Genomic DNA, 11,214 nt, shown 5'->3' with positions numbered 1-11,214 from the left:
AGGACGGGGAGAAAATTCCTCGTTAACTTACGCTTACAACTGATCTAATAATATCTCCTGACTCTCGTCGCTTTCTCCTAATTTCTCTTTTCTCATTATCATTTACTAGTCTCTTGTTTCTTTACAATACATATATGCGGACCTCCCGGTAGCCAAGGAGGTCGGCGCTCTCTGTATAATTTTTTCTTATTTTTTTTTCTTTTCAATTTTTCTTCAACTCACTCGCTCGTCGTCCCAATCGCGCGTATACGCACTCGTTCGCTCGCTCTTTCGCTCGTTTCCCTGTCGTCCGTCGCCAATCACTCCCTTCTTTCTCTCCCTACTCTTCCCTTTCTCTCTTACTCTTTCTTACTCTCTCTCTCTCTCTCTCTCCCTCTCTCTCTCACTCTCTCTTTCTCTCGCTCCGTCAACTAGGATCGGTTTGCGCCGAACGTCTATCGCCCGTGGCTCCGAACTCAGTTCCGAAATCGCAATTCGCATGGATTTCATCTCAGTCGTGACTTTTTTTTTTCCTCTTTTTATATCCCTATCGTTCCCTTGATCTTCCCCTTTCCCTACGGCTGTCGCCGTCAAATCCTAGTATCGTGACGTTCCCGATTTTCTTCACCTCGAACCAAACTAAAAAAATCACCTGTTGAGATCGCGAGATTTCGTGGCTTCAACGACGGTCGCATCAAGGACACTTGGCTCCCTACACGCTTCTACACCGTTCTCAATTTCGTCGGTCTCCGGCCTTCTGTCCCATTAAAAACCCCCATTCTTAAGCATCCCTGCCCACCCATCCCCGCAAACACCCGACTTGAACGGATCCTCGGTCGCGGCTGACGGACTCCGAGAGGTTCCGTTTCACCGAGGCGTTTCGAGAAAAGCTGCTCGAATCGATGGGAAACTTTTCGTCCACCGACAGCGACGGCATTCGAGACGCGAGGGGGGTTAGTCGCGTGACCGTGGGAGTTAATCGAGGATCTTCAGTCTTTCGAGAGCTGGAGTATCGACAGCCTCTCGTTTCGTGATCCGTGGACAGAAATACGTGTGCAGAGACAGAGGGGGCGTTGGGGGTTTGGTAACGAGTCGTAAGCTTTGCGGGCCGTTTTGAGTCTTTGCTCGGAGGGGGGGTGTGCCGTCAGTGGATTTTCTAATTCGAGGTAGTTGAACGGCGATTAATGTACTCGTGCGTGAAACGGAAGGGTTGTTTATTTAAAATCGCTCGTCGAAGATTCGGCTAGAAGGCTAAGCGATAGGAACTTTAATTTAGAATTTTCGCTACCTCTATTAAATTTTCATCACTCTCGCTTTTTCTCTCTCCCTCACCCATCACGAAATAGATATCGAAAAGCAGCCAAAGGTATTTACTTAAACTAATTCACTCGATCTTAGTCCCTTCATTGTTGCAAAATCTTCAGACTGAGTAATTTTCATTTATGTTTTCAAATAAACAACCACCGATTTAAAAGCATTACAACAACAACGTCTCTGCAGTGAACGTAATCTATTGCACGATTAAATGGAACGTATCAACGAATTATAGAAATGAATCGTTTGGACAGAACCGAATCCAGTCGGAACATCGCGGCCCGCAAAGACCGAGTCTGTGATCGAGGCAGGAGTAATCGACTGCCTCTTCGTCCTGTGAACGAAAAATAACTAGAGAAAAAGCGTCTCGAATGTCGCGGTCGGGGACAAAGAATTTTTCTAATACAAAGACCACTACATCCTCAAATCAAAGGAACTAATTCCCTACGTTAATTCGACGAACCGGAGTAATCGACGGCTCCGTCGAGTTCCCTGCAACCAATTAACACAGGAATCGATATTTAATATACACGCGATGATATGTCGACTGTCGACGGGTAGACCGATCCCCCGTCGACCAATTTTCCAAAGTATTCGTAAAATATACATTGCAAACGCCTCTCGAAATCCTCGACCGGAGGGTTCCGCGTGTTCTTCTTCCTTCGCCTCACATCAATTTCTTCACGTTCGTCATTTTTAAAAAGTTTAATCGCTCTCACCTAAAAATCCCCTACCGAAACGTATTGTAGACTTAACGCGCTACGTGTACTACGAGATTATCACACAGAAAGTTTGCTCACTCAGTAATCAGTGTCAACAATCAGTAATTCTTCTCTTAACTCCATCATTTTTTTTTTTTTCTTTAATCTTCTCTTTTTATGTTCACTTTTTTTAATTTTCTTCGCATACGCACGCGCTCTCTTGCATAAAAACGTAACTTCTCTCGTCGCATTCATCCCCTCCTTTTGTCTGATCCACGTTTTCGCTCGCAGTCTCTCTCTCTCTCTCTCTCTCTCTCTCGCTGTCTCTCTTATCTCTCATTCGTTCTCGCTAATTTCCACCTCGGTCGCACGTTTTCTTCGAGTCGCTCGAATTTTCCTTCCCTTGCGTCCCTAGACTATAAAGTTTAACGTCGCGCGATTTCCGGTTCGCGATGAGACCATTACGGAGAAAAAAAACGCTTTATATATCTTCCCTCTTTTTGTCTCTTTCTCTCCTTAACTCGCTCTATCCTTTCTCTCTTTAATCTCTTGCTCTCCCTTCGTTCACACACACTGGTATCGCGCGCGTTGCATATCGTCACGTTATCCTCCGTAATCGCAATATTTCGTCATAATATGTTATACCCTAATTTACGTTTCTAATAGTTTGAGGAATGATTATTCTCGATGAACGTACTTCGAAGTATTTTCAGCTTCTCCCTCTCGCGTGCACACACATACACACACGCGCGCGCGCACGTTCTCGATGTCGCATTCTCACGGTTTCCCTAGTTACCCCGCATTCACGCATCGTTTTCTATCTCCTATTCGTACGTTTTTATCATTTTTCTTTTTATCACGACGATTCTCGAACTCGATAGTAATAATCGTAATAATAATATATAATCATACAATAATAATTAGTTTATTAGCGTGTTTGTGTCACTTTACGTTTCAGTATTTTCATTTCCTCTTAAGTGGGTATCCTCTTCCACTGCAGCGTGATACGACCTTCCGCTCGGTTTTGTTTTAGTATTTTTAGTTTTTTTGGTTTAATTACCTTGAGTTAATCGTTTATATAATAATTAATAGCTTGCAAGTGTTAACGTTAAATACTATTACTTAATTCTGCTTACACGTGTGTTCCTTAAGACTTACGCGTTTAGGTATGTACGTATGCTTATTATTCCGTTTCCGTCTCTCTCAAACGTTCTTCCATTTCCGTTCCTTCTCCCCACCTCTTTCTCTCCATCGTTTCTTTTTTTTCTTTTTTTCCCCCCCGCACATATCCGTATTTTAAAAAGTCCTTTCGTCTCGTCCTGTGTACTAGTTCTCCGTGCCTTGGCCCCGTTGCACAAAACGTAATAACGGCGAGTCGATCGGCTTTCGTTCGTTCTCTTTCTTTCGCAATTTCATCCCCCACTGGTCTCGTACCTGAAACAGGATCGCGCGGACTCGTGTTGTCCGTGAAGTTTTCGTCGGCGCAGGAAATCCCTTTCGTTCTCTTCGGTTTCACGTCCGCGCGTCCGCTCCGTTCACGATCGCGCGTCCCCGACGACGACCGGAAGCCCGAGTCGTGTCCGCGAGGAACCACGAGCTACGACCCTTACGGGGGCCACGATCGAGACCGCGGCTCGATCCCAGGACGCGTGGGCACCGATCGACCATCGAGGAGAGCGGAACGCGGATCTCGGCCTCCGTTCGCTCTGTCTGGGCCTCGAGCGGGTGTTCGCGATTCGTTATCGTGATCCGTGGCGGTTCGTCCTTCGCGCCGGGACCCTCGATCCTCGATCGACGGAGAAAGAAATCGAAAAAGTCCTCACTGGCGAGAATTACGCTGCGACGAATGCTCTGCTCGGTGAACGGAAACGTCGGCTGTTCAACCGGCTTCCGTTTCCGGACGCTCGCGGAAATCGGCGAGCCTCTTGTCTGCGATGAGAAGGACGACTCGGGATTTTTTGTCGGAAATGGATTTCGATCGGACGTTCGTCGGTGCTCGAATCGGCGCCGGAATGTCCGGCTGCAAATCATACATGTATAGGTCAACTGTTGGCGATGCTTGTGTTTCTGGTAAGCGTGTGATTGGATCAAGTTCGGTTACAGCTTGAGTCGTTGGAATAAATCGGTACTATTGGTGGCGGTTCTTCTTTCTCCGGGACTGTTTACTGTTAGAATTCTATCGGTGTCTAAGTTTCTCTCTGTCGCATCGAATGACGGAGTATGAGGATGGTGACGGTTTCTATAGTTCTTGTTCGAATTGTTGCTCGGTTACTTCGTTTAAAATTTGTCAGCGGTTATGAAGAGGATGCTTCGTTTCGAGAAAGATGTTGACGCGTAAGGTGGTTATTGTTAATTTTCGCCAAACGAGCGCAAGTTTAATCCACGAATGCGTTCTCTGTGCGAAACCTTTGTGTAACGTTCCTGTGAAATCAGAATAATTGCAATCGTTGGTATTCGAAGACCTACCGTTCTCAGTGAATATTTAAACGAGCTTGCAAAATAATGGTGTTGAATATTTATTTATACTAATTTTCTCGACTCCTTAAATAATCGATCGATCACGGTGAACGATCGATACCCGCGTAACATCGATAAAAAGTCCACTTTTCGCCTAATTAAACGCTACCTCCGCTTTCCGTCGATCCGTTGTTCAGAGTGCTGGACAAACAGCTCGAAAGCGGGCAGAATTTTTTGGGTAAATTAAAAAACGTATCGACAGGGCGTGTTTGCCCGCGCAAACGAGCGCGATTCGTCGAAACGCGACGTCTGCGCCGATCGTTTCGCGCATTGGTAGATTAAATCTCCCTCGAGATTTCGTTACTAAATTTCCCCCTTTGGCAAAGTGGTGTTTGTAGGTGCGAGTAACGTAGGAACTAAAGCCGAACGAAACACAAGAATCAGCGAGCACGACGCGCGAGTTCCGGCCGGAAATCGCGATCCCGAGTCGAGTTCGACGTTCGACGCGACCGCAGGTACGTTATCGTCGTTTTTCGAAATTTTCTACGCGTTCCCGCTTATAATCCCACGCCTAACTACCCCACCCCGTCCTCCTCTCATTTTCTATTTCCTCCCCGTGAACGTTTAGACCAAAATCTTAGGCCAGCGCCGAAGGAGATTACTAATTTTAGGCCTTGACTAATTCTAGTCGTCTAGGAGTCGAAATTTTCGAATTTACCCCACACCGTCACCCCTAAATATAGTTTTTCTATTTCCCCTCTTTTCTCTCGTGTCCCTTTCGTTCCTCGACTCGACTCGACGGTCGTCGGTTTCCGGCACGAAGCGTCGTCGTCGCGTTCCTTTCGAGAAGAGCTTCGTTCGTTTGGACAGAAAGATAGGCCAGGTCGGCAGTCGAATGTTCGAAACGTTTCGGCTCGAGACGATTCGCCCGGGTGTGTCGTTCGATTAAATTTTTTTAATTTTTTTCACATTTTTTTTTTTTCTTTTTTCTCGTACGATTTTGAAAACGGGTTTCGAGGGGGTTGAGGATGACGCGGGAGTGGCGCGCGTGGCCGGGTACTCGGAGTTTCCGACGAACGAAAACAGAACCAACGAAAAATAAAAAAGACAACACGGGTCCAATGTCTCGCTTTTATTGTCGTAAATAATAAATAAAATAATAATCGATAGATTGATCGTTAAAATTAAAAAATAGTGACTCGTGACTAGGTTAAGACTCACCGCTTACAAAAACGTGTGTATTCGTGTAGTATTTCTTTTTTGCTTTTCTCTCTGCTGTGTACACTGCATAATACATGCTTAATAATAATAATAATAATAATAATAATAATAATAATAATAATAATACAATAACTAAATATAATAATAACTAAATGCCAGAACATTGACGAAACGTCATTAAAGGGTGGCAAGGACTGTATAAGAATTTGGTTCGATCTTAAAATAAAAGGAGAATAAACGCATAAAGGGGGACAGGACTGTGGAATGGGGAACGACGCGTTACTCTTGATATTCTCGCGACGCAAAAAAATAGATAAATGTTTAGACGTGGGCTAAACCAAGCGATACTTTGGTGTACAAAGCGACATGGAAACGATAATTGTGATTCGAATAAAATTGTTGAATCGCGGGATACTCGTAACGTAATTAATGATAATAGTACTAATCGTAATAATTATATAATAATGATGATGGTAATAGCAATAATAATAATGATGATAATAATAATAATAATGATGATAATAATAATAATAATAGTGCACATAATAGCGAGAATAATAATGGTAGGTAATAGTGAAAAAGGTAAGTAGGTTAAGTTACAAGGACTCGCTACCACCCGAAATAGATTTATAATTATAATTATTATATCGTACGATAAAATTATCTACAAACCGTCTAGCGGAAAAGAAATTTCTGCGGTAAGAACGCGTACTTTGGCGTCGTCACTGATTTCCCGCGCTTGCCTGCGTGCGTGTACTTGTGTATGCACGATGTACGGGGCACGTGTGCGTACCCGCGCGTACATCGTTCAAACTGTGTTCGTGTGTCGCGTGTGTGTCTGTATGGACGTGTATGCGCGTATGTCATCGTGTAATAGGTCGGGTACAAGAGGAATAAGGGAGACACGGGCGTCTAACCCTCTGTCACACATTCTTTACGCAATTTAAATCGCGCCAACATCCGTCTTTCGTTTTATAAGTCTCTAATATATATATACATATAATTTGACGCAATTACATGTATATATACTTTTTCAAATTTCTTCATATATATATTTCTATATATATGTGTATATATATATATACGTTTTTATAATAATCTACTTTGTATATGGTTACGCACCGGCTCGCGGTTATTTAACTTTTTCTCAATTTATCTCCCATTATTTTACGCGGTGATTTCGTTTCCCTTATTATTATCAACCATTTCACTTTTTTTTTTTCATTTTAAATCGTCTAACGCTTAAGAAAGCCGCCGGTGCTTGGATCCGGTTCTAAATACCGTTCGCCCTTCCCTTTTTTTTTGTCGTCCCTGCCACTCGTACTCCTGTCACTGCGACTAGTCTAACCTCGTTTATATCAACTAACCATTAATAAAAACATCTTCTACGTAATGTCACGCGTAATATTGTGATCCGCGCACCGTCTTCTCGTTCAATGCAACGCGATTGCTTTCCCTCTGGCTTTGTTCGTTTTTCATTTCGTTTTTCCCCCCCCCTTTCGTCGGCGAGCAAATCTCGGACCAACTAAACACGATACAACGACAAGGAGATCCCTTCCTCCGCGGAGAAATGAAAAATAGGTGTCTTATATTTCTTCGATTATTCGGTATTATTATCGATCGCGTTGCGTATCACTCGAGTGTTCGATGTTCGCGTCACGCTCGTCCGAATGTGGAATGTCGAGGCTCTCGCCAGAATTATCGTAGGAATTCTCACCGTAGGATATAATATTATCAATTTTCCCGTTCGATCGAGCCAAGCAGCATTGACGAAGATCTCGAACCCGCCGTTCGACGTTTGCACGGTGCGATCATCAAATAATTATATGTACAACTTAAGAGAAAGGATCGAGATCCTGGTGGACGGCCGCGGGACCACCCGCGACCGGCCGTTGATTGTTTCTTTCGAACCATGGTTGTTTTCTGTCGAAGGAAAAAAGAAGTATCGCGCCGAAGAGTCCGTCGGGGCTTTCGTTCCCGCGAAATTTCGATTCGGCGCGAATCGCGCCGTTCTTCGAATCCGTTCGAAGCAACGGAATCCCGTCGAGGTACGCGGGGTCCCCGTTGCTTCGAACGCGTTTGAAAGATAAATGGCTGCCGGGACGACGACCGACCGGCGTGGCTGTTGCGACCGAGGTCGAGGCACGAGGTCCGTTAAAAAAAACCACGAGGTACAGCGTGACGAATGCCGTGTGAAACTGGCCATCGTTGTTTCTTCTGTGCGCACGGAACGACGCGGGACGAAGGGCGAGGCGTTCGTTTCGAGTCGTTCCCGAAGATCCACGAGAAGGGTTCCTCCTCTTCTGCCTCTCAACCGGAAGCTACGGAGGATCCGTCCAGCGGATCTCGCTCCACCGTTAGACAATAATTATCGGCTCTTTGAAAAACATGGACAAACAGTACCGTAAACACCTCGTTATCTCTTCGCTCGTACAAACAGCCGCCGGTCGTTCACTCGTTGTCGCGGGTCAAACGTTCCTTATCCCTAATCCCGAAAACGAGTCTCTTAAAATTAGGCGGTAATCGGTGAACTGTACGCAACAAATCCAAACAATACTCGTCGCTCGAAGCTGGTGTGTGTGTGTATGTGTGTATCCTTGCCGTTCGTTGACCACGCTTTCGTCCTGTTTCTTCGCTTTCTCCCAAGACCGTCATTTTTTTTTTTTTGATATCGGTATTGTCGCCGCGACGAGAACAGGGTGGACAGGTTTCACGGCCTCGTTATTTAGTAACCCGAGGTTCCGAGACTCCGTGAATCTCGGCCAGGAATCGAAAGGCACGAAGCGTAAAATTTACATCCACCCTCGTCTCGCGCGAGGACGTTGTCTCGTGATTAGGTCACAGCCTGATCCTTTGTCGGCGCTCCTCATCGTTCCTTGATGATGATCGATGCCTTGGCGATGATCCTATTCGTACCATCCGAACGCTGCATCTTCTTTTACTTCTTTGTATTACTCCCCTACACGCTCTCGCACGTTCTCTATCACGCCCGTTCTGCGATATGTTAGTTTAAGGATACCTGAACGCGCTTCACGCGAAGGACGTGTACCTCCTGACGGATGCGATCCTCCCTCGCTGGGCCGTTCCTTCTTCTCTCGTTTCCGTTTTTTTTCGTTTTACTGGGAGCCGACGAGCGCTGATGAGCCCGCGCACCACGAAGAGCAAGAGCCACGCGACCTCCTGATTCATTCGAGTTGCTCCAGGAAGTTCGGGGTTTTGAAGTACTCCGGCACCGGGTCGTCCAGCCTCGAGATCACCTTGTAGATGGACTTTTTCCAGCTCTGCTCGGTGTCCTTGCCGCTCTGAATTGCCTTGAAGAACTCTTTCAGCGTCTGCTCGACGACGTACCTGAAGTTACTCGGTACCTGCAAACATTACCCCGACCGTTAGTACAACCTTTGACCGCCAAACCCACACTCAATACATCAATAACCCTATGCAGATACATACTTCCTCGATTATGTTACCACCAGTGATGGGACCGACAAGGCAAGCACTCAACTTATCCCCTTTCGTTTTCGAATCATTACTTCGTATTCTCTCTTAATGTATTTCTTAATATATTATGCTCTTTTACTAATTTCTTCATTTATTTTAATAAAAATAGCTCGTGAACGGCTATATCTAGTATTAATTTGCAAAATTTCAATTGAGTCTGGGAGCAATTAAAGATTTACTCACTTTTGCAGAACAACGGATGACAGGCCCTTGTTACTATATGCGTATGATGTATTATAGTAAGATAATTTAAAAGATGCCAATAGTGAATGTCAATATCTTTTTTTACGATGTATATGATTTCAAATCGTAGCATCAAACACGCTTCTTCTAAACAGGGCAATATTTTTGAAAGCAGATGCCCAGGCACCATATTTAAACATGGTCTAAGAATATTACTTTTTATTCTTAACCCGGGCTTCCATACGTTTTTCGTTCCTCTCTCATAAAGTTCATCATATGACAGACAATCCGATAGAAGTTAACGACAATATTTGGGTCACACTTTTATAAACTCTACTGTTTATTTCCGAAATAATTTCGCAAATTTGATTGTGCCTTTCAATGTTTCGCTATTTCCGTTATCGATGATGGCAAGGGTCGTTGCTTTACTGTGTACTGGAATTTTAAATGGCACCTATTCCAGTAGACCATTAACCCCTTAGCTTACACTGACGTCTCAGAGACATGATAAGTCTACCAGGCCAAACCTTGGTGTCGCTTTTGGCACGCACAGTTGGAAATTAAATCGTAAGGCAAGGGGTTAATTGCAAAGTTAATTACGTCCCAGAAAATATTGAAATGAAAACATTTTAAATGAAAACAATTTTAAAAAATTGGCTAACTTTGACTTCGATATTATCTGCCATGATACAAGAATTAGTCGATGACGATGCAAGGTGTTATTTGAATTACTTATATTTTTAAAATTATCGGATTATTACACCCAATATTTTACATATAGCAACAGGTACCTGTAATCTACCACTTTGCGAAAGTAGGTTAAAATTAGAGGAGGGCATGATGAGTGTCTGCCTTGTGAGACGCGTTTTGATACGTGATTGATATTCTCGATACATTTGCATTTGAAATAGATATTCTTGATTCGAATTATTCTATGGATTATCTTCAAACGTTTTGAAATTTATCAATGCATGTAACTATTGTATCGATACCTATCAACTACATAAAAATTGATACCGCTTTAATTGCATTTAAAATTCATCAGAAATATAAAAAGAGACGATAAGGTTCGATAATCGTTAAACAATTTTTAAGATTACATTCTGATGAATTTTCCATGCTTGTAATAATTGTATCGAAATATTGATCAGTGGACAAAAATAATGTGATATTTTGATAATCAATTACTATGATACATTTCCACCTATATTTCATCTTAAATTTCTAGCAACTATTTCTATTGTTTATATCATCAATTCGATTTTGTCCTTCACAATTAATGATACTAGTTTTCCACGATAAAGAATTCATAAAAATTTGAATATATAATAAAAGATTTCTTTCAGGTTATTCGAATAATCCGCGACTGTAATTCAATAGAAGATATATTTGCAACAACAACTCATTTCGATATCTGTTTAACACCTCAAAATAATGCTTGAGAATTGGTCTCATCACAATGTGTAACAATTTCTATTTTCTCGATAGAACTAAAATGATAAATTTTTCATAGACTAAACATTTATTAGCTTCTTAGGGAAGCTCAAAATGAAAATAACCTATTTCAGTAACCATCGCTTTTCTGAACAGTCTGAAAGAATTTCAACTGAATTTCGAAGACACGACGTAATCGATTAGCAGCCAATCGTTTCTTCGAGTTCGTTTTCACGTCGATAGCGCATTTTCGTACGAGGGAAGCATCAGTTTTACGACGCGCGCGTTGATGTACGCGTGAAACGAAGCTAAAACGAATGCCGCGCGTCGGGTTAACTTGGCGTTTCATGCGAAGGAGCGTCAAAGATTTAATCGACGCAAAAATCCGTGTGTACAAACGAGAAAGATAATTTCTCCGCGTTCATTA

At 43.2% G+C, this 11,214-nt stretch overlaps 1 protein-coding gene across 4 annotated transcripts in view; it reads right to left on the bottom strand.

Moving 5' to 3' along the window:
* Positions 1–925: 925 nt before the first annotated feature.
* LOC122400635 (homeobox protein prospero-like) overlaps positions 926–11,214 on the bottom strand; it is a 58,685-nt gene continuing 48,396 nt past the window's right edge. For all 4 annotated transcript variants that reach the window (XM_043402181.1, XM_043402178.1, XM_043402180.1 and 1 more), the window contains exon 5: positions 926–9,037. In XM_043402181.1, coding sequence (XP_043258116.1) covers positions 8,858–9,037 — 180 coding nt within the window. In that variant the 3' untranslated portion in view covers positions 926–8,857. The remainder of the gene's footprint in view (positions 9,038–11,214) is intronic.

The sequence above is a fragment of the Colletes gigas genome, unplaced genomic scaffold (assembly GCF_013123115.1).
Source record: "Colletes gigas isolate AHSC1104 unplaced genomic scaffold, ASM1312311v1 Colletes_gigas_Sc00019, whole genome shotgun sequence".
NCBI classification, from domain to species: domain Eukaryota; kingdom Metazoa; phylum Arthropoda; class Insecta; order Hymenoptera; family Colletidae; genus Colletes; species Colletes gigas.
Note: the sequence above shows the minus strand (reverse complement) of the source record. Positions and strands in the feature narration are given on the sequence as shown.